The following is a 27,370-nucleotide window of genomic DNA, read 5'->3' on the forward strand; positions in this document are numbered from 1 at the left end:
GTTATTCAAGGTATTTTTCTATTCATGTGGAGCAGTTTTAGAGTTATAGAGTTAGTTGCTCCCACCTCTTCTATTGTGCTCTTCAGGTTACAGACATCACAGGATGGATGGGAAAGAATAACAAGATTCGAGAGATAAGTATCTGCATGCTGATGGAAGAATTCAGCTACCGAATTATACTAAATATGTTTTCAGTATTTGAGACATCAGATTTTGGATCGCTTTTGAGAGACCAAATGTACAAACAGACAATGGCCAGACTATCTATGCAAACAGAACTCTGACTCACAATCTTTGCAGCAACCAATTCAAGAAGCCAGACTGCAGTCTCTGAAGCCATCAGCTTTGAGACTGGGCTTGGTCAGTGATTCCCAGTTCCCCTCATTTTTGCCCCTGCTTCCAATTCAGGACCAGCCAGAGAAAGCCAAATAATACTTTCCAAACCACTTACTTAGGATATCCCGCTTCTAGTTAGTCTGCCTCCAATGTCCCCAGGCCTACCACTCAGAGCACATCTGAGCACACCCTTCTTTTTCACCAGAAAGCTTTCCTATGCCTGCCTTTGAGTTTTTGCCAAATTTAAGTAGGCAAAGGTGGCTGACTCCCTTGCTACAGCAAGCGCTGCATAAATAGCCTCTATTTGTCCTCATCAATATAGTCTTTATTTCAAGAGAAATGAATCTCCTCTCACTCTACTTACCAGAAAACTGATTACATTAGTTCCTCATTTTCCAATGGTGTCTGTAGGGACTTGCTGAAAGTTTAGCATCTAGATGGTTGGAGGTTTTTTAGATTTGTGCGAAGCGGTCTTACAAATATGAGATTTATCATTGTCCTAAAATATTTTTACTGCCTGCCACTTGTAATTGGATGTGTTTACCCATCTTAATAGCATCAAAAAAAAAAAAAATCAGGAAAACACACCAAAGATAATAAGGAGAGTTTTATTGTAAAGATAGACAGGACCTATAATTTTTATATTTTTCCAAGTCTACAAAAACTCTCAGAGTAGAAATTTCTTTATGTCTGTCATACCAGCAGACAGATTATTTATAAATCAGGGAAAGGAAAGTTCACTTCCTGCCAAACTGAGGTAGAGGAGGTGGCACCTTAATATCCTGGCCTCTCTCCAGCTTCTTCTCACAATCCACCAGGTAATTGACTCCATCGATGACTATCTGAACAAGCTCGACCTTTGACAATGAAAGAGATGAAAGATTAATTTGTACAGAAGACACAGCAAGGCTTTGATCAAAAGGAACAACACTGGGACACATTAGAACTTCCCCTGTTAGATGGACTGTATAACAATTTCTTCTCATTGTTTCCCTAAAGTTTTGTGGGAAGAGAGGTATCTGATAGCTAGCAGGGATATTACAGGGTTACTCTCGATCTTTCTGTCATTAAGATAAGGTTACTACTTTGCTTGTGAGAACTTTTTAAAATATATGAAAACCATTAGTTTGCATTTCAGACACTTCTTCTCCATCAATCTCTGCTAAAAAATGACAGGAACAGGAACGTCACTCAGTCGTGTCCGACTCTTTGCGACCCCATGGACTGTAGCCAACCAGGTTCCTCTGTCCATGGGATTTTCCAGGCAATAGTACTGGAGTGGATTGCCATTTCCTTCTCCAGCGGATCTTCCTGACCCAGAGATCGAACCCGGGTCTCCCACATTGTAGACAGATGCTTTACCGTCTGAGCCACGAGGGAAGTCCAATCAATCTCTGCTAAAAAATGACAGTTTGTCTTAAAGTATATCTACACAGTGACACCCTCATGATATTCTCTGACCCAGATCTAAATTCTGACTTGCCACTAAGCTACCTGAGCACTAAACATGCTATAGTTCAGATATTATCATTTACACAGTGAACGGCTTTCTGAACAATATTTCAACTCAAATGTTTGGCAATTAAAGAATGTTTGCACTGTACCAGGCTAGTTTGTTACTTAAGGAAACTATGTGAATTACATTAAGATATACTTTTTTAAAAATCCTTGCTTAAACTAAGTTAGAATTTTCATTTACAAATAACTGGTTTTCTTAAACTAGAGTACATTTACCTATGATTTTTCCTCTGGGAATCAGCTCTCAAACAAATTTCTTACACTGCTCCTAAAAAAACCCAACTAAGGTAGTAAGTAATTACTATTTAGTTTCAGACATCACTAAAATACATTATATAACTCAAGAATGCCCAGCAATAATGGAGGAGATGGTTAAGTGTTTCAGCTGAACATATTTTAGGCATGATGGAGTCTAGTGTCCTCCCCACTTCTTTTCATGCAGAGGGAAATGGAAGCTCTAAGAAAGGGTTGGGTCAAAAAATTAGTCATTACTAATAAAAAAAACAACACTTATTTTTTCTACTTATCCAACTGACCCATTCCATTGTTGATGAGGATGTGGTGAGGGGTCATTCACTGCCAGTGGAACTCTCTTGGTATAAATCTTCTGGTAGGAAACTTGGTCATAAGTAAGGGACTCTCATATTTAACCCAAGAATCCCCTTTCTAGAAATATATCCTAACTAAACAATCATAGTTGTGATCAGAGTTATACATAGAGATGGTCAAACATAATATCAAATAATAAGGGAGACATTAAATAGATATGTTTTGAAGACTATTTAATACTGTAGAAAAATGCTCATGTTGAAAATTACATTGGGGGAAAGCTGTTTTATAGCCAACATATGTAATAATACTAAATTTAGTAAAAACTTTTTTTGAATAATTGTAAGAATGGAAGGCAATTTAGAATAATGTTCACAATGGTTAACAGGGTTGTTAGGTTAAATAAGTGGATTAAAAAAAAACACTTTTGGGAATATTTCTAGTTCCTATAAAAGATCACTTACTAAATCATAGGTGTTTTTTAATGATGACCACCTAGCTTTCCAGTAATTAAAATTAAGTTTTAATATTAGAGGCAAACAGGGCTAGGGCCTAGATTTTCTTTATTATTCACTGCTGCTGCTGCTGCTACTAAGTCGCTTCAGTCATGTCCGACTCTGTGTGACCCCAGAGACGGCAGCCCACCAGGCTCCCCCATCCCTGGGATTCTCCAGGCAAGAACACTGGAGTGGGTTGCCATTTCCTTCTCCAATGCATGAAAGTGAAAAGTGAAAGTGAAGTCGTTCAGTAGTGTTCGACTCCTAGCGACCCCATGGACTACAGCCTACCAGGCTCCTCCATCCATGAGATTTTCCAGACAAGAGTACTGGAGTGGGGTGCCATTGCCTTCTCCATTATTATTCACTACATCATACGTTATTTAGCTAATTTCAGAAGGTGTGGTATTTATAGCTGCTTCTTCCTCAAGTACTTTACCAGAGCTGATAGCATGCAGGCTGATTTCATCATTTTGTTTTCTCCCTTCCTTCCCTCAGTTTGCTCGTAGGAATACCAACTAGCAATGAAATACACAAAAGATGGCAAGAAAGAAGAAAGAGCACCAATGATCCATGGGTTTAACAACCAGCCACTGAGTTATTGAGTTGTATATTGTTGTTGAGTTGTTAAGTCACGTTCGACTCTTTGCAACCCCACAGGCTGCAGCACACCAGGCTTCCCTGCCCCTCACTATCTTCCAGAGTTTGCTTAAACTTATGTCCATTGAGTCAGTGATGCCACTGAGTTGCATAAGAGCCTTTTAATCAATGATGGGCACAGTATGTTCAGGGCTTCCCAGGTGGCACTAGTGGTAAAGAACCCGCCTGCCAGTGAAGGAGATGGAAGAGATGTGGGTTCTATCCCTGGGTCAGGAAGATCCTCTGGAGAAGGAAATGGCAACCCACTCCAGTATTCTTGCCTGGAGAATCCCATGGACAGAGAAGACTGTGGGTCACAAAGAGTTGGACACGACTGGAGTGACTTGGCAAGCACACACAATATGTCCAATGAGATAAACTGGGAGGAATCACTGAGATCGGGATTTACTTAGGATTCTGCTGCATGTTCATCAGGTGTGCTCTTTGTGCTTTTTCTCACGCGTCACTCCAGGCCTACCTATAGTTTATGAATCTCATTCATCCTTTATAGTCACAGAATCCTAAGGGCCATCTGCTGAGCACAATCTTACACATATCTGGTGCATACCTTATTTGCCATCTTGAGCCCTAAATACAAAATTTTACAAACTATCAAGTAGCTAAAAATGCCCAAGAGAAGATGATAGCGTGTGACCTTAAGGAAATTCAGAATCAAGAGATAAATCCACTATTTCACTCCACTCAGAGAGAGTGCACGTGTTCTCTGACTTCACAGGGATAAGACTGCTGTCCTTTAACGAAACAGAGCTCCCACCACTCACGATTGCTGGAACAGCTCTGGGGGCAGGCTGGTGACAGCAGTCCCACTGTGAGTTCCTTCGCTTGTCTATACATTCTCAGATCCCACGGTTCTTACCTTTATGCAGTGCTTTCCCATGGAGGACAAGCGCTACAGAATGAAATGCTAACATGAGCCAGGCCTCAATGGGCCTAGAGGAGGTCTTGAATTTTGTGAATAAGGAAGGGCTGTTGAGGTTACTTGTTGTCCTCTTAGGCTGATTTTGTTAGCTCATTTTTGGAAAGTGAGAGAAACGTTACCTCCGATCGGCCAATTCGATCTATGTTGGAAATGTCATACACGTCTGCTACCGCTGCAGTGTCCACACCACCGGTGCCCCGCTTCTGGAGTCTCAGGTTCTCCAGAATCTTAGAAAACCGTGGATCCTGGGACGAAGGAGAATACTTGGTGTCATAAGAGGCAAAACTGATTCATCATCCTTGGCACATGTAGAAAAGATGCAAAATGAGAAGTAATAACAGTTCATATTTAGTAGGCAGATATTTGGGCTTCCCAGGTGGCTCAATGGGTAAATAATCCTCCTGGACTGCAGGAGATGCGGGTTTGATCCCTGGGTCGACACAATCCCCTGGAGGAGAGCATGGCAACCCACACCAGTATTCTTGCCTGGAGAATCCAAACGACAAGAGGAGCCCGGCAGGCTACAGTCTACAGGGTTTCAGAGTAAGACATGACTGAAGCAACCTAGCACGTATGCACAAACACAAACATATACTTACTATGTATCAGGGCCCTGTGCTGGAACTTTTAAAACTTATAATAATCCCATGAAGAAGGTATTATTTTTACCCCCTATTTCACAGATGAGGAAACTAAGCCTCAGAGAAATTAACTTGCCTAAAAGTAGAACATAGCTAGAAGGTAGCAGAGCTGTTATTAACTTCTACACCCCTATTTTGGTATCTAGATATCCGTTGGTGAGTTTATTGTTCATCTTTATAACAGCTGTTATTGATATAATTAAAATCAAGACGTTAAGTCACATCAAATAATTTTCTTAGAATTAGAATTTTGAATAGTCTTATCATGCTTTGGGAGGGGGCAAAATCACATTTTCTAAACTTGTTTTAAAGTATTTGATTCACTTGGTGTGCTATGACAGAGAAACCCCCAGGTGCCCATCAGAATCCATTTTCCTATCTTAACAGGTGAGCTGAGGAAGTAACCACTGTCTAGGTTCTTGCTAACGAACAAGCAGAAGTGACAAGTGCCACTGGCAGGCCTAGACCTTAGATCTTCACGCGGACACACTGGCGTGCTCTCTCGCCTTCCCACAAACTGAACACGAGGTCTGACTTTGACCACGCCTTAAGGCAGTGGTGCTGTAAGTGTAGTTCCCTGACCAATAGCATCGGCATCACCTAGAGACTTGTGAGAAATGCAAATTCTATATTCTGGGTTTTCACAACCCTCCAGGTGATTCTGCTGCAGGTTCAAGCCTGAGAACCTCTGAGCTAGAAGAGAGAAGGAGATGGAAGGCCGGCCAGGCAGCAGAGAAGCCAGTCTGTCCATCTCTCCTTGTGATATGACGGAGGATTTAAACTTTCTAAAGTCACATCCCATTCTTACAGCCCCTTAACCTCTTATCCTATGGACACAAATGTTGTCTCAAGCAAACAACCTTTTCTTGTCATTTTCTTTCATCGGTCAGAAAGTGAAGGTTAAGGAATGCACTGGGACATTTCCCCTCCACAAAGCAGCCCCAGGTGAGCTCATCCTGGTGGAACCCAACAGGACCACAGGCTACGTGACAGTACCTTGCTGAGCTTTGGGATCCTGACGTGGACACCAGCTCGCAATCCCGTGCCGAGGTTCGAAGGGCAGGTCAGAATGTACCCCAGGCGCTCATTCCACATGAACTCCCAGCCTCGCTCTTGGATTAAGCGTTCCACCTACAACAGGGAGCAAATGATGAAGTTCTCAGAGAGCCATTCACCCAGCACGCCCCCAGCACCAGGGAGAGGTGTGTGTACTGTAAGTTTGCCGTGAATAAAACTAAGGTAAATTATAGTACTACTTCTATATTTGGAAAGGAAAAAGTAAAACTGCAGTTCTTTTTTTGAAGTTATTTCTAATCCTTTTATTTTAACGATTTTATTTATGTTTTCATGGGTCTTCATTGCTGCAAGGGCTTCTCTCCAGTTGTGCTAAGTGGGGGCCATGCTCTAGTTGCGGCATGTGGCCTTCTCATTGCAGCAGCTTCTCTTGTGGCAGAGCACAGGCTCTAGGGCACTTGGGCTTCCACAGTTGCATGTGGGCTCACTACTTGCAGCTCCCAGGCTCTGGGGCACTGGCTCAATAGTTGTGGCACATGGGCTTTGTTGCCCCTCGGCATGTGGGATCTTCCCGGATCAGGGATCAAACTCATGTCTCCTGCACTGGCAGACGGATTCTTTACCACTGAGCTGCCAGGGAAGCCCAATCTTTTTTTATTGAATGAAAGATTCTTTAAATTCTATCATGCTTTACAATTTTCAAAAGTTTCACACATGTGATTTCATATATTCTCAGAATAACCTTTTTTTCCTCCTACCTTTCTATTACCCCTCCCCCATCTGCTCTCCCCGCTGGTAACCACTAGTTTGTTCCCTATAGCAGTAAGTCTTCTTTTTTTGTTTTATTCATTAGTTAGTTGTACTTTTTAGATTCCATATATAAGTGAGATCATAACAGTATTTGTCTTTCTCTGTCTGATATTTCACTTAGTATAATGCCATCCAAGTCTGTCCATGTTGCTGCAAATGGTAACATTTCAATCCTTTATTCTATAGCACTTCACTAATAGAAAATTAAACCTCTTCTATCACCATATCAAAATGCTCCAATTAAATCAGATGAACCATGTAAAGCACTGAACACAGTACCTAGGACATCAGTTCAGTTCATTCGCTCAGTCATTTCCGACTCTTTGCGACCCCATGAATCACAGCACGCCAGGCATCCCTGTCCATCACCAACTCCTGGAGTTCACTCAAACTCACGTTCATCAAGTCAGTGATACCATCCAGCCATCTCACCCTCTGTCATCCCCTTCTCCTCCTGCCCCCAATCCCTCCCAGCATCAGAGTCTTTTCCAATGAGTCAACTCTTCCCATGAGGTGGCCTAAGTATTAGAGTTTCAGCTTTAGCATCAGTCCTTCCAACGAACACCCAGGACTGATCGCCTTTAGAATGGACTGGTTGGATCTCCTTGCAGTCTAAGGGACTCTCAAGAGTCTTCTCCAACACCACAGTTCAAAAGCATCAATTCTTCAGCGCTCAGCTTTCTTCACAGTCCAACTCTCACATCCATACATGACCACTGGAAAAACCACAGCCTTGACTAGACGGACCTTTGTTGGCAAAGTAATATCTCTGCTTTTGAATATGCTATCTAGGTTGGTCATAACTTTTCTTCCAAGGAGTAAGCCTCTTTTAATTTCATGGCTGCAATCACCATCTGCAGTGATTTTGGAGCCCCAGAAAATAAAGTCTGACACTGTTTCCACTGTTTCCCCATCTATTTCCCATGAAGTCATGGGACCAGATGCCATGGTCTTAGTTTTCTGAATGTTGAGCTTTAAGCCAACTTTTTCACTCTCCTCTTTCACTTTCATCAAGAGGCTTTTTAGTTCCTCTTCACTTTCTGCCATAAGGGTGGTATCATCTGCATATCTGAGGTTATTGATATTTCTCCCGGCAATCTTGATTCCAGCTTGTGCTTCTTCCAGCCCAGCATTTCTCATGATGTCCTCTGCATATAAGTTAAATAAGCAGGGTACCAATATACAGCCTTGGCGTACTCCTTTTCCTATTTGGAACCAGTCTGTTGTTCCATGTCCAGTTCTAACTGTTGCTTCCTGACCTGCATATAGGTTTATTAAACAATAAATGTCAGTTGCTATTATTTTTTCATATGAGCATTGTAGGAGAACATAGTAATTCTCAGCAAGTAAGGCTGTGATCATGTTGTTTTTGTTGTTTAATCACTAAGTCATGTCCGACTCTTTGCAATTCCGTGGACTGCAGCACTCCAGGCTTCCCTGTCCTTCACTATCTCCTGGAGCTTGCTCAAACTCATATTCTTTGTGTCGATGATGCCATCCATCCATCTCATTTTCTGTCACCCCCTTCTCCTCCTGCCCTCAATCATTCCCAGCATCAGGGTCTTTTCCAATGAGTTGGCGCTTTGCATCAGGTAGTTAAAGTACTGGAACTTCAGCTTCAGCATCAGTCCTTCCAATGACTGTTCAGGGTTGATTTCCTTTAGGATCTCCTGGTTACATATGAACATAGATGCATTCTATACTGTTTCTATGCTTAGAACAGCCAAGAGCTCTGTTAAAGTAATCAGAAAATAGCTAATGATCCACAGACTTCTCTAAACCATCCTGCATTGGGGCAAGAAGCATGGGAGCTTGCTGGAAGCCGCACCCCAAAAGAGTGCCACAGTCCCTAAAAAAAAAATTAGCCCTGTCTTAGAAGTCACCACAGTACTTTTTCTCAAGAATGAAAAATACAGAGATTTTATTTTAGTGAATATTCAGAGTTCTCTGACGACATCTTACCTCTTTAAGTCCACGACAGAATCGCTCAAATACTCTTTTCATATTGCCTCCTTTCTCCATAGAGATTACTCTGGTGTGGTCTTCCTCATTAATCCAGATGAGAAATGTCTTGTCATGATTATGCCTAATGAAGTGAGAAATACGGTGTTGAGTGTTAATTACATTTGTTTCAACACATGAAAATTCCTATTACCTCTGTAGCTTGATTGCTTCATTTCACCTTACTCATTGCCTTAGATGGTCCTAATTTCTTCACTGTGCCCGTACAAGTACTGCAAAATAATGTTACCCTGACAGAATGAAGAGTAACACCAACTCCAACCGTCCTGTCATGTTTTTGCCAAACAAGAACATAATCTCTCTCATTCCTCAGACTAGGATGACAATAATTCAGCCAGGATAACTTTCAGCTTTGTTGCTAACAAGAGTGTTCTGTCTCCTAATAGATTCAACCAAAATCATATGGCACTTAATAAAAGATTTTACCTGCAGCTCAACACTTTTGGGATACAGATTTCACATATGTTTGCTGTATAGATCCTGCCTATGCACCCGCACTGAACAGCTGCTCCCCAACACTTTGATCTGGGCTCCTTCTGGTAGTGCCGTAATAACTACCAAGGAACAAGAATCAAAGTTGCCTGAGGACTGTTGGCCGAGATAAAATATGTGTACACTCATAGCCACTCTTCCTCATAGGATTTTGCTTAAATGCTCAACATTTGTTTTTCTTTTTCTGCTTTTCTGTTTTAATGGCATGAAACAGAGATTCTCTAAAGTCAAATAATATGAAGCTTTTTCTTACAATTTTTTTCATGCATAATTCATGCAAACCAGCTAGCATTCCTGCACATCTTGGAAACATTACTATACTTATATATTAAACACATACACACACACACCAATTTCTAAGTATTCTATCTTCTCCATTTCTAAGCACTCTATCTTCTCAAGCCAGGCATGCTGTCAAGAGCAGGTCACAGCAACTCCAGGTTAGGACAAACAGTGATCTGAAGGAGGACACCGCACACACTGCCACTGTGAAAATGCTCAGTCCATACCAGATTCCCCGGGCGTCTGGCCAGTCACGGGCCATCCCAGCACAAGTTAGTAAAGGGGATACTGGCTTATCAAATAGAAAGTGGTCCTGCAGGCCAAAAGGGACAAAGCAAAAAGACGGCACTAATGAGATCAGACACGACGGCAAGTGCCAGGTGGTCAATTTCCAACTCACTAATAATGGCTGAGGTCTCTCAGGCAGTGCTTCTCAGTGTTGGCTGCTCACTATAATAATCAGAGGGCTTCAAAAATTCTAATGCCCAGTTCCCATCTCTCAGAGATTCTTGTTATTGGCTGTGGCCTGGACATTGGTATTTTCTAGTGTACAGCTAAGGTTGAAAACCACTGGCTTAACCCAGATGGTAATCCTTAATGGAGTGCCCCGTGCAATGGCATAGTGGGCAGTGAGCAACGGGGTGCTGTCCTAAGAAGTGTTCTACATAGTTGCATTCTCCATGTTTCTAATGTTGTAGGTTTACTTATTTTATTATCCTTTTCATTACAAACTACTCGAGATGTAAAATAATGATCTGTAAATAAAAATAGTCACCATTTATCTAATGCTCACTCGGTGCCAGGCTCTATGCTATATACTTTTATTTCCTTTAATCTTCGCAACAACATTCTGAAGTAAATGCAATCATTCTATGTGATAGGAAAAGAAAACTGAGGCTCAGATAAAACAACCTATCATACAGCTAGGAAATGGCAAAATCTAGATGCAAACCTAGACCTGTCTGACTCCCAAGTACGCCTCTAACTACAATATACCACCAGTGTCCAGGGACTGGCATTTTTCTTGCTTGTGTGGACACAGTAAGAATATGAATGTGGATACCATATATTCCAATATGATCACACTGAAGTCAGAAATCAAGAGGACATGGGAAGGGGAGTCCTTCTATAGTCTCTAAGTGGAAGAGCTGGGACAGGCTTAGGGACTATTATTGCCCAGGAAACAGCGTGGCCTTTAAGCTGGAAACCAGAAGCAGCTACTTGAGGCCGAGGAGGAGTTGTTCTGTAACAGGGCAAATGGAGAGAACCAAGAGACTGAGGCCTCTAGAGGCCTCTAGACCATCAGTTGGCCCGTCTCGTTTGGAAATGGGGCATCTTTTCTGGTACTGCATCTTCTGAAATGACAGAAAATGTGTTTTTCCTTTTCCTTGGAGTTTAAAGTTACTTGTGAAAATGCTAGGCCAAAAAAAGGGACTTGGGTTTGTCTCCCCTAATGTGAGACCAAAGCCATGGAGAGCCTGGGGAGGCAGCAGGAATCTCAGAGGCGGGCTCTGGTGTGAGGCAGGTTTGGGGTCAGGCCTTCAACCTGGATGATTCCCCTTCCAGATGTTCTGGGCTTTCTGAATTTGAGTGTGGCCATGGGGACACAGGCAGGATTTTCCAAGCCCAATTGTTCCGATTTATCAGCAAGCCAGGGGATCCTCCATCCACTCCCACCCACCAATCCCAGCCCACCCTATGGTTTCCTCTGCAGACTGCATTCAGAGACCATCTCCACTTTTGACCTAAACTTTTAAGGCCTGCTCTTTCTGCCTTAGACTGACCGGGTTGAAACCCCAGCAAGCTCCCAACCAGGGGCGGGTCCTGGGCTCCAGGGAGGCCACACAGCGGCCACTCAGGGCCCTCTCGGCATCGCCCCGCCCCTGGAAGCCGGGGTGGTTCAGGGGCCACTCACATCGATGAGCCGCTGCTGGTCCTGCTCCGTCATCTCGGACAGCTTGTAGTAGCGCCCGGCCAGGTCCCCCTTGAGGCCCTCCAGTGCCGTGATGGCCACGTTCTCCACCTCCCTCCGCTCGGCCCGGCTGCAGGCGGGCGGCAGGCTCAGCCCGCGGATGCTGCGGCCTGTGCGGACCCGAGACGACAGCACGTAGCGCTCGTCGAACTGCCCCTGGGTGATCTGCCGAGCAGAGCGCGGGGTCACTGCGGGGCTGTGGCCACAGTGGCCTCCACCCCGCCGACCAGGGGACCCCCGGGCACAGAGCACGTGTGCACGCTGGAGTCATCCTGCTACTCTGGGGGCAGGGGTCTTAGAAGTCAATGGAGGAGCTACTTCACAGGGCGCCCTCTGCAGTCCTTTACCCCGGCTAGATTTGGGGTGAAAAAAGGAATTGTTTCAGGAAAGGCTGGAGGTTTTCAGTGACCACCACTAACCTGGTGGTAGGAGGCAAGGAAAACTGACTTTGGCTATTTCCTGACAGTCTCAGTGGCCCTCCAGGGAGCATGGCGTGGGAAGGCCGTCACAGAGCTTTCAAGGGCAGCTGGACCCAGGGACCCTTCTCTCTCCTGCTCCTAGTCTTGGGTTCTGGAGTGCCAGCTTCATGGGAGGGTACAGAGGTGGCTGGAGCCTACCTTGGATGCATCCAAATCCGTGGGGTGCTTCATCACCCTGGGGTCATAGCCATTGTGCCTCAGCTTGATGACAGGGTCAAAAAGGTCGGCAAACACCTGCAGGAGGGAAAAGGCTCTTGTTTCCTTTGGAAAGGACCAAGGAGGTTCATCTACTTTAATTGGTTCATCATTTGCTCCTTTTTATCTTAAGCGCCAAGCCAAAGGTGATGCCCTCCTTCTCTGAAATTCTCAGTGCAACCATGCAGGAAATAGGTGTGAGACTGGATTGATGGCTAATCATAATAGTAGTAGTAGCACTTGTTGTTCAGCCACTAAGCCGTGTTTGACTCTTTGGAACCCACGGGCTGTTTCCTGCCAGGCTCTCCTGTCCATAGGGATTTCCAGCAAGAATACTGAGTGGGTTGCCATGATCTCTTCTGGGGGATCTTCCCAGATCAGGGATCGAACCTATGTCCCTTGCACTGGCAGGTGGATTCTTTACCACTGAGCCACCCAGGTAGTCCAATAGTAGTAGTAGGCAAATGCCAGAGGAAACCTCTGTGAGGCACACTGCCCCTTGGGTGAGGGCAGAGATACAGATCTCTGTCATGGTAATCTCTTCCCTAGTGATTCTGCCAAGTTTGCTACTATCAGATGAAGCAAGAAAATTTTGTGTTCAAGAATTTGAAGGATAAAGTAAGCTGCTAGATCAGAAGCTAAGCAGTTTTGTGGTCAAAACTGGTTCTAGAGTTTAAGTAACACAGTACATTTGTAGAAAAGTAGCTGCATAGAAAGAAAAGTGCACAGCAGCAGTTAAGGCGAAGCAGGGACCCCTTACCCTTTGAGGACCTTTCTGCCCAAACTAACTCGAGCAGAATCTACTTTTTAAAAAACCATAAATTTCTGGGAACATCCTTTAGGTAAAATAAGGATAAGAGAAGTCAAACAGAGCAGCCTGCAGCCTCTGGGAGCTGTGGGACATCCAGGAGTCAGCGCCAGTCTGGGACTCTGGGAGCTCAGAGCTGGGCTGCTGCTCTTGAGTCAGCTGCCCATCTAGCCTATTCAAGACAGCCCCCTCACCCCCCTTGACGGCTGCCTTCCCAAGGAACCGCCTTCCGCTCCCTGCAACAGAAGGTACAAAGGAGGCAGACCTGAGGGAGATGGGCTGGAGGTATTTACCATGACATAGAAGTTGCACTAGTGGCTGAGCTCCAGAACAGGGGACCATCCTGGGCTTCTGCCCCTAGAATGAGGATGCGGATCACGGGATTTCTTCAGGAGACTTGGTGTGTGCGTGCTAAGTCTCTTCAATCACGTCTGACTCTTTGTGACCCCATGGACTGTAGCCCGCCAGGCTCCTCTGTCCAGGGGATTCTCCAGGCAAGAATATTGGAGTGGGTTGCCATAGCCTCCTCCAGGGGACCTTCCTGATCCAGGGATCTAACCCCTGTCTCCTTCGTCTCCAGTACTGGCAGACAGGTTCTTTACCACTAGCGCCACGTGGGAAACCCCAAGAGACTTAACGATTCACTAAGACTACAGTGGACTGTGTCATCAGTAATTCCCAAACTGAACACCCATGGAACCATCCTCTCCCCTCAATAAAATTCAGCCACAGACATATCACCTCCTAAAGCCTCACTGGTGAATACACATCACCAATACAATGAAACAACAAAAAAATTAAAAGATTTTCTTTTTTCTGTACCAGTTCACCCCCTTGACAAGCTCAGAGAACTGAGTCATGCAACTCATTCCTCTATGGGGAAGATACTAGAGCAGTCGCAAAGGAAGCCTTGTGCCTGGGAAGAATAGACCTCGTTGTTCCAGAAAGCACTGCAGGTGTTCTGCTGAAGTTGGCTCCCCTTTCTGAGAATGCAGCCCCACAGAGGGAACCCAAAGCACCCACCCAACACACACACTGTGGAACCGGCGACTGCGAGTTTACCTCATAGGACTCCTCGTCGCCAGCCACCATGCCCACGGTCTTTATGAAGGGGTGGCCAGGGTTGTCCACTCCGGTCTGGATACACTGGTCCAGGGTATAGCCGTTGGGCGTCACCTTGTTGCGGAGCTTGGCATAGATGGCCGGCGTGAGGCACTCGGCCATGCAGTTGTTGTGTTTGCGCAGGTCAGGGTAGTCTGCGCTGTTCGCGGGGGAGAGAGTTCAGCGAGCAGCCCCGGCGGGCACGGGGCCTACACAAGAGCTTTGCTTCTGACCAGGCTCTCTCCAGCCAGAGGGCAGAGGGAAACTGGCTAGGTCGTGATTCAAGAAAGCCAGAGTTTAAAAACATACGTCCCTGAACTGCCAAAGAAATGGACCTAGCCCCGCCTAAAGAGGTTTATGATGCTGGCTGTGGGAGCCCATAGACTGTAACCTATGTTTATACAAAGAGGAAATAGAATGAAGATAATTAAGAAAGAAACTAAAACCATATGCAGGCTTTTTTTTTTTTTAAACCCATAAGTTTTGGTAAATTATAACAGTTACTTTTTGACCCCTTAGGTCTGTGATAGAGAAGCTAAAATCCCTGCAGGCGTAACTGCATAGAAATTCATTTATTTATCTCTCCTCTATGATGCAAACTCTACGGCTATCTGCTATGCTGAGCTCAGTGCTTGCCTATAGACACAGGCATTCAGTGAATATCTGTTAAACTAATACATAGGAAAAAATCAAATGGAGGTGCAATCTTACCCTGGGATATGCACCGACTGAAGAATAGGGAATTCAGGACCACCACAAGCATTCTTACCTCAGGAATTCCTGAGGTACCTGGCAGGTGCCAGCAATTTCCTCAGAGATCCTGATTCCCACAAAAGCCAAGTAAGTATTTCTGAGAAACACCTCAGGTTTTCCTCAGGTCTTCGTGCACACCTGCCTATATGGAATCCCTTCAAGTCAGCGCTCCAACTCTACCCAGCGTGAGACCTCTCGGCCAGGGTAAGGTCCCCAGGGCGGAGAAGACACTCGGTCTCCATGTCACTTCTCTGATTCCCCTGCAAGTCCCTTTAAAGCTGGTACTTCACATCCCTGCTATCACATCACATTTTCCAGAAGGCAGTGCAGCACGTGTGAGGCACAGGCCTGGAATCAAGGACCCTAGATTCATATCTGCTATACCAGCTGCGTGAACTCAGGCACTACTTACTTTTCCGAAGCCTCCGTTTCATCAGAGAGATGTTAGGAAGGATAAAACACTCTGTTTAAAGTTCTCATCACACCTAGCCACGTTCAACAAAGGTTCGGTCTTGTAATTACCGTTCCACTAGACCTCACGCTCTGGGCAGGGATGATGGCACTACACTTCCTTGAGTTCACCACAGGTCACTGCACATCACAAGTCAAACTGATTTACTCATCCTCAGAGACCAAAAGAGGGGCCCTTGCTGACAGTTTCAGCAGGGGAAAGCGTATTTCTGGCTGGCATTTGGCATCATTTTAAAGCCAAGAGGACTTACCTTGGTGGGAATAGTCTGTGTTGCTCCCGGGCCGCAGCACACACATTCTGCTTATTCAGCAGGTACCCCGTGGTCAGGGCACCAGTGCCCAAGGTAGCAAATAACAGAGAGGCATTGCGGCCAGTCAGCAACTTTGAGAAGGTACTGGCCATCCTTCCTCTTGGATGAGTGTCTGGAAAGCAGAGAAGCTGAGGATTATTTTATACATATATATTTAAAAGAATTTTTTGGCTGTGTTATATTGCTTGCAGGATCTTAGTTCCCTGACCAGGGATCAAACCTGGGCCTCCACAGTGAAAGCACCAAATCTTAACCATTGGGCCTCCAGGGAACTCCTGAGAAGCTAAAGACCAGACAGCCTCACAGGATGGCCCTGAACCATAGTATAGAGATCAACAGGGGAGAGAAAAAACTACAGGAGACTTAGCCTCTGTTTTGTTTCATTTTTTTCTTTCTCCCTCTTTTCCCCACCCTCCTCACACTGCTTGGAAAAATCTGGTTAGTTTTAGATGTAGAGAATGTCAAACTGCTTGAAGTCCATGTCATTTTCTCCACCAATATAATATCAAGGGAAAAAATGGAGGCTTTCCACATCTGGCAGCTTGACAGACCATGTGCTCTTTGGGCTCTGCAGCTACACAACTAGACTCTGAACAGAGTGGCATGCTGGGCTTATGAGAGGTAGAGGAAGCTGTCACCGAACCAGGCTCTTTTTGCCCAACACACAGGAATCCAAAGTGCTGAGACACTAAGGTTTGCAGCAACCCTTAGGAGGGTTTATTCACAAGGCAGCCACGGAAGAAGACGGGAGAAAAAACTCACAAATTTACCTCCTGGAAGGTAAAGGGTGTGGAGTATTTGTGGGATAACAAAGAAGCATGGTGCTCTGAAGCATAGAGTGCGTGGGGAGTGCGCAGAAAGGTGATTGGGAAAAGGTGCGGTAATTGTCATTTAGCACAGGTATAATTAGGCTACCTCTGTAGGGTCTGAGGGTGGAGTTTCCAGCCCTGCGCTGTCAAAAGGTCATTGAGCTTGGACACTCATGCATGCCCAGTTGTGAGGTCAGTGGTCCTTACAGTCTTAACCAGCTCAGCTCGAACTAGACACAGCTGAGTCCATGTTCCTGGAAAATAACTTGGGCAAACACCTTATTGTTTAGGCCAGAAAGTACCTGGCGGACACACAAGCCTTAAATCGACCTTGACTGGTGAAGGCAGCTGCTGCTGCTACTAAGTCGCTTCAGTCGTGTCCAACTCTGTGCAACCCCCTAGACAGCAGCCCACCACGCTCCGCCGTCCCTGGGATTCTCCAGGCAAGAACAATGGAGTGGGTTGCCATTTCCTATTGGTGAAGGCAGGTGAAATCAATTTCACTAATCATTATGAACAGTTTCAAAGTCTCTGAGGACCACTCTCCTACTTCACTCACCCCAAGTAGTTGGTGCCAGAGCTCAGGGTAACAAGCTAGGAGATTTGGGTTATCCTGAGTGTGGATGTCCATTTGCACACGAAGAGCAGGCTATCAGCAGGGAAAGGGCAAGCTGAGTCTAAGACTCTCCAGCTGAACTAGGACCCTTGAGAGGGGCTAAAGTGGTCCAAGATCAGGAGTTCTCCCAGCAAAAGCAAACAAATGCTCTCTGAGGAAGGTATTTTCAGTTGAGGCCCTACTTCCTATGGATGAAGATCAAGCCATAACAAGCTCTCAAAGATCACTAAGCACACAAGGAGGTACTCTGAATGGGAATCAACAGAATAAAGGGCCACAGATTTAGACCTCCAATGACTGGAATTCAGTCCAATGACTGAAGATACTGTAATTTTCAGACAAGAATGTAGATTATCTCTATATAAAATGTTTAAAGAAATGATGAACAAGCAAGGGATCACAGTGATGAGCAATCAACAGGAAACTACTAAGAATGATCAACCTGATCTGAAAGAGAACCAGAATGAACTATGGATAGTAATACAGCTGAAGACAGAATAAATGAATTGGAAGATATATCATACAAATTATCCAGAATGTTGTGCAGGAAAATAAGAAAATGGAAAATATGAGACATAAGAGATATAAGGATAGAATGACAAGATCAAAGACACACCTAATGGAGACCTCAGAAGGGAGAATAGAGAAAACAGAGAAGCCATATTTGAAGAGAAATGACTGAGACTTTTCCAGGACTGATGAAAAACAAAAATCCACGATTCAAGAGGTATGACATAAACCAAGCAAAATTAAAATAATCCACACATACCTGAACAATAGTTAACTGCAGATTACCAGCAACAAAGATATCCAAAGAAGTTAAAGAGAAAAGACAGTTCATCTATAAACAAAAAACATCAGCTGATTTTTCAACAGTGAATAATGGAAGACAGAGAAACAGTGTCTTTAAGGGGCTAGGAGATTTATCAACCAGACTTGGGAATATAGTCAAAGTATCTTTCAAATCTGACAATGAAAAAGACAATTTAAGGTAAAGAGCAGATCAGTAACAAAGGAACTAGTAAAATATATGCTTTAGAAAGTAGGAAATAGACAACAGATGGACAGGCGGAGATGCAGATAGAGAACATGTATAAATCAAGATAAATACATAATGTCATCAGGGATGAAAATCAGATTTCCTGTCTTCCATCCCCCAGAGATCAGCATGGATTAATTCACAGCATCATCCAGGATGGGGGAGCTATTTACCATGGGTTGATGAGTGGAAAACAATACAGCAGGCAATTCTTAGTACCCTGTCATTATATTGGTCTCTGTGATGCCCAAACGCAGGGTGGAATTTTTTCCCCTAGTGTTTAGATTATCAGGACCCTGGTACAGGATTCTCCAAGCATCAGTGCATTGGATGGCTGCAAGGAGGCTCTTGAGAGTATGGTTACAAGATGAAAACCTAGGCTACCCTGAAGACAATACACTCTCTAATAGGGTGAGGTCAGCATGGCTTTACACACAATTCTAACAGTAGCCTTCTGCAGTTCACTTTCTTACCTGACTGTATTTTGGGAACTGGGATCGGTTCCCAGTTCCTAGATATTCTTCCGTGATCGCCACCTAGAAGTCTTTACTTAATACCTTTTTGAGCAGCTCTTGGGAGAAATTTGAACATCTCACCTAAAGCATCAAAGTCCTTGAAAAAAAATTAGGGAGTTATTTTCCTATGTTAGCCCAGGAAATCAAATTATCAGGCAGCCTTTCCCTTGTGCCATGTCTAAAAAGAATCCCCTCAATCCTAAAGACAACAGGAATTACTTTAGTAATCAGCAGGCAAAATAAATGGGCCATTTCTTGGAGTTGTTCCAGGGACTTGTAATGACCCAACATTCATCTGAACACATGTACTTCTTTGCTCCCTACTAGACTTTGGGCTGTTGGCCATCTCCTTCCAAGGGTAGGTCAGTGTTCCCCAAGGAACAACACCCATTCTTCCTGGCTTTTGTACACAGCAGATTACATCTTTGAAATCTGTTGTATCTGCTTCCACACCCTCCAATCTGCTTCCTAAGCAGAATGGCAATACTTTTCTTCTCTGATTTAACCATAGAACCCTCCAAAGTAAGGGAAGCAATGTCCAAGCTCTTTCCAGATTATATATGGGCCAAGACATACTCCCTAAGTAAACAAGAAGTGCATTTGTTTCTGAGTTTAGCTCAGATAGTTGATTTTTATTTTTCTTTCCTTAGTTGGCTTTAGCACTGATATGTGTTCACATCAGCGTGTTTGAGGAGATAAATCCAAAGAGGCAGAGTCAGGAGGAAGAGGAGGGGGTGGTGTCCACATGTAAGTCCACTGGTGGTCTTTAAAGGTCTTCTCCCTGTGAAGGTGATCTGCGGGTGGGTGTCTGATTTAAAATACTAATGTTTAAAATGTTATCATATCCATATTTTAGTTTCTGTGTGTGCATGCTCAGTCAATAAGTTGTGTCTGACTCTTTGCAACTCCATTGAATGTAGCCCATCAGATTCCTCTGTCCATGGAATTTTCCAGACAAGAATATTGGTGTGGCTGCCATTTCCTCCTCCAGGGTATCTTCCCAACCCAGGGATCAAATCCGCTTCTCCCGTATCTCCTGCATCGGCAGGTGACCTTTACCACTGAGCCACCTAATCAGCTATCCTCTAATATAAAATAAAAAGTTTAAAAATAAAGATGAGGGAACTCAAAAACAGAGAAGTTAACTGACAGCCAACGCTCAGTTAAGGGAAATCACATGTACTGAGTTTAAATGAAAATCCTGTTTTTACTTATAAGGTTTAGTAACAATATTATAGTATGTTTGGATGGAGTCAACCTCTCCTCTCCAAGGAATGGAGCTGCCAGACAGTTCTTGCTGCCTCTGATTCCTCATGGTCTCTCAGGGATCCTGGATGGTTCTTCTCAATCAGGGTTTCCACCAAAGGCTTGACAGAAGATAATTATGGGGCCAAATTGCCATCCAGCCACACAGGCATCATTTTGGGCAGCTCTGAAGGGCAGTGCAATCAGAGGGTGGGCCCTCAGGGCTTTGGCCACCCTCCAGGAACACCACTGACCACAGACTTCAAGAGGTCATCAGGCAGTAGGTCATGGCCACCGTGAATGATACTAACTTGCCTCATGGAGGGAGGAGTCACAGGAGGCAGCAATGGACGGAGAGGCAAGACTTGGTGATGAAAGGGTAAGGACAGGCATCTTTCTACTTATTTGTTTGGTAAATGTTAATATTTAGATATCTAGTATGTGGCAGCTTTTACAGAGCTCATAGTCTTAGGGGAAAATTCTCAGGTAGCACTTGCTACATGCAGGGGCACATGGTTCCATTAGCTTTATGGTTATTCCCCCATTAAATCCTCACAACAGAGGACGTTCTTATTATCCCCATGTTATAGATAAGCAAATGGAGGTGAAGAAAGGTAAAATCACTTGTCCAAAAGCACACAGTGTGTGAGTGGCAATGTGGGGATTCAGGACGAGTGGTCTGTTTTCACAGTCCTTGCTCTTAACCAGCACCCGACCTGGGCAACTACAAGTCATAGCGTCTGTGTTCTTCCAGGGGAACCAGAGCCCTGTGGGAGCCCCGGGAGGAACTGGAACTGGCTCAGTTCATTCAGCTATACTGTTTCAGGGAGCTGGTCTGGTCTTAATCAGTCTGAGCTATTGTTCACCTCCAGCTGCTCTCGGACTGGCACCAGGACACAAGCTACCAAAGATGAGAGCAGCCACGATGCCCTGACACCACACACCCGTGTGCATAAACAGATGACCACGGAGGCCGGCTACATCGCCTCTCTCTGGCCAGCTGCCTTCCAGCCATCCTCCAGGTGGGAGGACTGCCACTGCACTCAGCCCACACCACATTGAATCTACTTTGGAATACAGCAGAAAGAAAAGAGCGAGAAGGGCTGGCTAGAGCCCCTGTTCTATGCCTTGGTATAGGATCTTCCGGATGAGGACACAGACTCCTTGACTCATCCAAATCTGGCTCTGGAGAGAATCTATAGAAGATAATTCCCTGAAATGTGGAGAGTTGAAGTCCAGTGGGACTGAGTCTGCCCAGGATGTATAGTGGCTGCCTGTCCCCAAAGGCCCAGAGAAAAGCCAGGACTGAGAACAACCTTGATGGATTCCAGATTCCAGAACATTTGCAGCTACTAGCAACAAATCTGAATGAGGCCTGGCACTTATGAAGGGCTGAATATATGCACACATCTGTAACTATCACTTTGCTTCACTTGAGAGGTCACCTCTAGGTGCTGCCCTCAGAATGTTTGAGAACATTTGGGGTGGGTTGCCATTCCCTCCTCCAGGTGGATCTTCCCAACTCAGGGATTGAACCCCAGTCTCCTGCATTGCAGGCAGAGTCTTTACCATCCGAAAAACCAGGGAAGCCCCACAGAAGGAGAGAGGCACAACGATATTTAGTGAAGCACTATGTGTAGTGGCATAAAAACCTAGAAGAACCTGTCTATCAGAGGAAGAAGGATGGTATGAAACGTGATAAAAAGAGACAATGGAATATTCCATGGCTATTAAAGAATCAGTTAAAAGTGCCTCCACTTTACCTAGATGCATGTCTATGCTCTATTCTTAGGTTAAAAGAGAAAAAAAAAATCTCAAAGTAATGAATATGAATGGCTCCAATTTTATAACAATGATGTATCTATGTATGTATTTGCATATATTAGTATGAACATAAAGAAAAGTATTAAAGGTTACTCATCAAACTGCAAAAAGCATTAATTCAGAGCCACAGACTTGAAGTAGGCAGATTATCTTCTCTTAATAGAATTCTGTATTATTGCATCACTTGTAAAAACCAGCATAGATTGCCTTTATGATCAAAAATTAAATTTAAAACTAAAAGAAAAGTCAGCTGTGAAGTGTGTTAAAAAGTCACATTTTCAGACCCCATCTTTTGAACGAGTAGCAAGAATGGCACTGTCAACATGTCTATTATGTAAGCAGGCAATTCTCAGGCCCTGCTGGGTCTACGGAGCCTGCAAGTTGCCTACCCGAGCTTCAGCAACCCCCTCTATATAACAGACTCCTCCTTTATATACGATGAGACCCCTCCCCAAGCTGCTGTGAGGACTAAGTGACAGGCTACAGTAGGCGCTGAGTAAATGCGAGTCTCTCCCCTCTAGTGACCTAAAGGCTAGGGACAGTTATTACTCTCTTCCCACAACCACCACTGGTTTTCCTAGCCAGCACTGGTCTGCCCCTTCTCTGAATGTTTGTTGACTTCAGTTTTACCATTCACAGTGTTTCATCTAATTGCTTTATTCTATAATCTCTCTGAGGACAAGCCTTGATTCCAGATGGAGCTCATTGTGTATGTTCAGATCCACGGATCATCCTTTGAAAACCAATGTCAGGGTTCACAACATCGATTTCCTCAGTTGGGTTCCCAAGTTCTTCTTCCAGACTCTGACCCTTTACCCAGACCTTTCCTTCCACCTGGAACGTCCTTTCAATCTCTGCGTGGCCACACCTTACTGTCTTTTTTTCTTTTTAACTACCATTTACCAAACTCCCACCATGAGCCATGCATCATGCAAGAGGCCCATACAAATATTGTCCTCAGTCTTTAAAACAATCCTGGCAAGTAGGCATTATTTTGCAGATGGAGAAAACAAAGAGAGGTTACGGGACCAACACTTGATAAGGCTGGGATTTGAAACAGGCTTGTCTCTGGCCTGGATCCAGGCTCCTTGCAAACCGCAGCACCTCACAGGCAGCCCTGCACTGATCAGCAACTGGAGAGAAACCACCTCTGTGGTTCAGAACCTGGGAGCCACAGATCACTTCACTCAGGCCTCCAAGACGGTAGAAATGCACTTACCACAGAAGCTTCTAGACATAGGATTGTCACCTGAGAGCATGTGACTCCCCCAGTGTCCCAGAATATTATAAGCCTGTCCTCTCTCCTGTCCTCAGGCTTCTGCTGAAGTAGCTGAGATGCCAGGTGCCACTTCACCCACCCCACTCTGACGCCAGGTGCCCAAAGTGCCTGCCAGGCATGCCGGGGATGCTGGGCCAGCCTGCCTTTCTCCAAGGAGACAGGGCATGGGGTTTTCTTCTCTCTCCTCCTCTCTCCTCCCCTCTCTCCTACAGAAGTAGGGACTGCAGGGACGAGGAGAGAGGCCGTCTCCAGCTCGCACCCCACAGAGGTCACCCGCCTCAGTTTCCCTAACTTGGAACACTTCATGACTCCTGAGTTGATTTTTACCATCAGGGCTACACTCTGGCCAAACTGCTGGGCTGCAAGCCAGTGAGATTTCTAAATGGGTACAAGATCACAGCCAAAAATCAATGGTGCTGTGGTTATATTCTTGCCCTCTCCACTAAAAAAACAAGAGCCACGACATTAAGCTCTTCTGTCATCATGCCCAAGAGCCCCCCACGTCTGTCTCAGGCAGGCGTACTGGGAGTCTGGGTCTGGTTTTTTCTGGTTCTGTCACATCCTAGGCTATGGATGGAACCCAGGCTTGAGTTCTGTTACTGCCTCAGTTCTGACCTCCTGGTTGTCCTGAGTAACTGGAGGGAGACGCCATGGGTGCCATTCTGCTGACTCAGAGTTATTTCTGGTCCAGCTGTACAGGGCGCCTGCGTTTCGAGCTCCTTGGAGGGCAGTGGAAGGCCAGGGGTCGGACCACGTGTCAGCCTTCCCTCCAGAGAGAATGACCCCAAAACAGAGGGCGTCCTTGAAGCTGGACTAGCGCCACAGAACACTCTGAACAAATTCTCCTGATGTCACTCATGGCCAGCAGAGAGTGGCTGACCCTTCCCAGCTCTAAGGGAGCAAAGGGTTCAAGTTACTCTTCCACCCCCGGATGTACTGGCACCCTAAGAGGCATGCTTGGGCATCTCCATTCTATTTAACAAGTAGAAAGTCATAAGCAGAGAAATCTATGGTCCTTCCCTGTAAAATAGAGGCCTTTCCTAGGCCTCCTGTTGATGAAGACATACAACCATCACAAGCTCAACTCTCAAGGGTAAGTTGCTTTCAAGAAAATAGGAAGCTAGGAACCATCTAGTTCTTTGAAATGCTGTACAGGAATGGAAGCCTTCTTCCCTGCCCAAGGGAAGGAGGCCTGTGGCTTCCCAGGCAGCAGTGGGTGTGACCTCCAGCGGTCACCTTCAGATGGGCTCCCTGTGGGATTCCTGGCTCAGTGAGCAGGGACTCCCAGAATGCTGACGCAAGGTCCATGTGGGCCCCTCTGGGAAGGCAAATGGCTCCTGTTCTAGGCTGTGGCAAAGATGGAGTCCCAGAGCCTCTGAGCCAGGGGCAAAGTCTGTCTCAGAACCAGTCCTCCTCCTGCCTTGGAACATGCAGGACGCTCCATTCCTTCTCCTGTCCCCCTACCCCAAGTTTCCCGGACCTTCCTCAGCCTCCCCTTTAGGAAAACTGACCTGGCCCCTGGTCCATGCTGTAAGGGTAGATTTGCTCAGGAAGCTGGCAGAGTTTGTGGGTGCATACGGTGCTCGTGCCCTTTGCTGGAACAGTGCCTTAACCCACAGAAGGTTTGAGGGAGGCAGCTGGAAAAGGTGCCCACAAAAGTAGAAGAGGAAGGGGAGGGCTCACACAGCCTAATAACCCCCAGAGCCAGCTTGGGAGGCTCAGGAAGCCCCTTGCCAAGTTCTGCTGGCGGCTGTGTTCTTCTATCTGAGCACAGGGGGAACTGACCAAGGACACAACCTCTGACACAGAGGCAGTGGGATGGCTGCAGACAGGAAACTCGGCACTTCTGGAAACAACACACCGGGTGAACGCACGAAGCCGGCCATGAGGCCACTGCCTGCCACCTCTCCTGATTCCACCTGACCCTGTGGGGCAGGGTGTCTCAGAGTCAGGGCAACGCTTAAGGGAAGGTCTCGGGGCAGCGGGGCAGCGCTGAGCAGCGCCAGAGGGCTTTGCCTCATTCTGGTGAATGTCACTCTCCACACCCAGCAGAGATGTCACCTACCCAAGGGACAAAAACAGGGCTGACAGTAACCCAACCAAGCAAGCAAACAACAGTCCTTTGCCGGAGATGAAACACATGTAGGCCAACTCTGTAGCATTTTTTACCTCCAGTGGAGGGGTTGGGGTGGTGCAAATAGTTACTTGGGTTTTAATTACTTATTTATTTTATTTAATTGTTTTAATTACTTTAAGTTATTTTAACTATTCTGTTTAAATTTTATTTTATTTAAATGATTTTAAATAAAATTTAAAATATTAAAAAATTTTAATTGCTTTACTTAAATATTTAAATTATTTAATTATTTTAGAGTAAGAGTAAACGCACTCAGTCGTGTTCAACTCTTTGCGACCCCATGGGCTGCAGCCTACCAGGCCTCTCCCTCCATGGGACTCTCATTTTAAATGTTATTTAATTATTAATTTATTAATGGGGTAGAGATTTTAAAAATAGTTCTCTAGCAATAATATTAACTAGTTTAAATCAGGTCTAGCTCCGGGGCCAATCTGTAATTAGCTCCTTTCCAGGGCTTCAAGGTGTCCTTTTTTCAGTTAGTTTTTCGCAAGTCACTGGTCTGCATCTCTTCTGATGCTGCTGAGGAAGCCATCCCTCAAACTAATGAGCTTCTACAGATTACAAGGGAAAGAAAGTTGAAAGTTAACAGTCCCCAACTCTGTGGCATTTAGTTTTTCCATCAAGAAAAAGTCCTGATTCACTATCAAACACAGGCACCGCAAGCAGGGTGCTGACAGGGTGCCAGCGCCCCGCGTGCAACTGGCCCACGGAATGGTCACCTGCGCCTGCGTGCGGAGCGGCTCAATCAAGGACAGACCCGCTGCCGGCTCTTCTCAAGAGTTACCACGAATTCCTCACACAGGAGCATCGCCCAGACCCCGGCCCACAGCCCTGGGTCCACCGCTCACAAGGCCCCTACCCTGGCTCTAGCAATGACCCCAGTTTTGGAGGAATAAAGCCGGGTTTCACAGCCACACTGACCTTGGAGCCGAAGCCGCCTGCGTCCCGCGCTCGCGAACAGCCAAAGACTGTAAGGTGGGGGCTGGGCCGGCCTTGAAAGGGCTCCTGAGAGGGGCGGGGCGGGGCCGGAGGGGCGGGGCGGGGCCGGCTTTGAAAGCGATTCTGGGAGGGGCGGGGCTGGGAAGGCGGAGCGGGGCCTGGAATGGGGGGCAGAGTGGGCCTTGAAAGGGCTCCTGGGCGGGGCGGGGCCGGGAGGGCGGGGCGGGGCCGGGAGGGCGGGGCGGGGCCCGCCTCGGCCAATCCCGATCAGATCTAAGGACACACTTGCTCCCCAGCCTTGTCCTTGTAGCACCGGACTCTGATTCTTCCGCCGGTGGCAGGGGGTGGTCTCTTTCCTCTTTCTAGCGCCTGTCTTTTCTCTGAAATGTTTCCCTGCTCCAAGTCCTGTCCTGTAGGCTGTCTGTCCCAGGGCTCTGCGAGGGCTTCCTGGGCCCGCAGCCCGCTAACTGGCTGCCCAGACCTGCAGGCTCCTGCGTTGGGAGTGGGAGGGCCGCGGGAAAACTGCTGCACCTATTTGGGAATTTGTTCCTATCTTCCCTCAGGAGCCCATCCCTGGGTCCCTGGTTAGCTGTGGAGAATGGTCCCTTCTCTCCGGGACCCTCCACTTTCCCCTCCAAGCTGAGAAAGACATCTAAAGCTCCCTCAGTTTCTAATCACGTTCTGAACCAGAAACCAGGGCATCTCCTTCCAACTAGTTATCTGGAGGCTGGATTCAGGGGCAATCACCCTTCTCTTCTAGATCGGGTCGTCTGAAGTAGATTACTAGACCATACACTTTGTATCCACCACAGCTTAATTTACTACCAGAAGGTCCTGCAGGCCATCAACCTGCTTAAAAATAGCCCTCCTTGGAACATCCACTGAAAACCGGAAAGGTTGACTGTAAATAGCATTGACCCACCAGGACTTTGGAGCACAGCCTGCATTTCAGAGGGAGCTGCCCAGGCCTCTGGTGATGGTCACGTACCCAGCTTCTATGTCCAGGTACACATCACCAGCTGATTCCTTTCCCTTCCTTGTCAGGACCCAAGCCATGCGAGGAGGGGATGATGGAGCAGGGCAAGGAGCCCAGGAATAACCTCCCACCTAGAGTGGTTCTCTTTCAGAGCCTCCACC

At 46.0% G+C, this 27,370-nt stretch overlaps 1 protein-coding gene across 1 annotated transcript; it reads right to left on the reverse strand.

Moving 5' to 3' along the window:
* On the reverse strand, positions 926 to 26,317 carry CKMT2 (creatine kinase, mitochondrial 2). Its single transcript, XM_018050059.1, has 10 exons — positions 26,216 to 26,317; positions 15,771 to 15,942; positions 14,257 to 14,455; positions 12,330 to 12,425; positions 11,656 to 11,877; positions 9,968 to 10,053; positions 8,907 to 9,030; positions 6,117 to 6,251; positions 4,599 to 4,724; positions 926 to 1,193 (listed from the first exon to the last, which is right to left on the reverse strand). Exons 2-10 carry the CDS (start codon positions 15,920 to 15,922, stop codon positions 1,074 to 1,076), a joined length of 1,260 nt encoding a protein of 419 aa, XP_017905548.1. The 5' UTR covers positions 15,923 to 15,942; positions 26,216 to 26,317; the 3' UTR covers positions 926 to 1,073.

The sequence above is a fragment of the Capra hircus genome, chromosome 7, assembly GCF_001704415.2.
Source record: "Capra hircus breed San Clemente chromosome 7, ASM170441v1, whole genome shotgun sequence".
Taxonomy (NCBI): Eukaryota; Metazoa; Chordata; class Mammalia; order Artiodactyla; family Bovidae; genus Capra; species Capra hircus.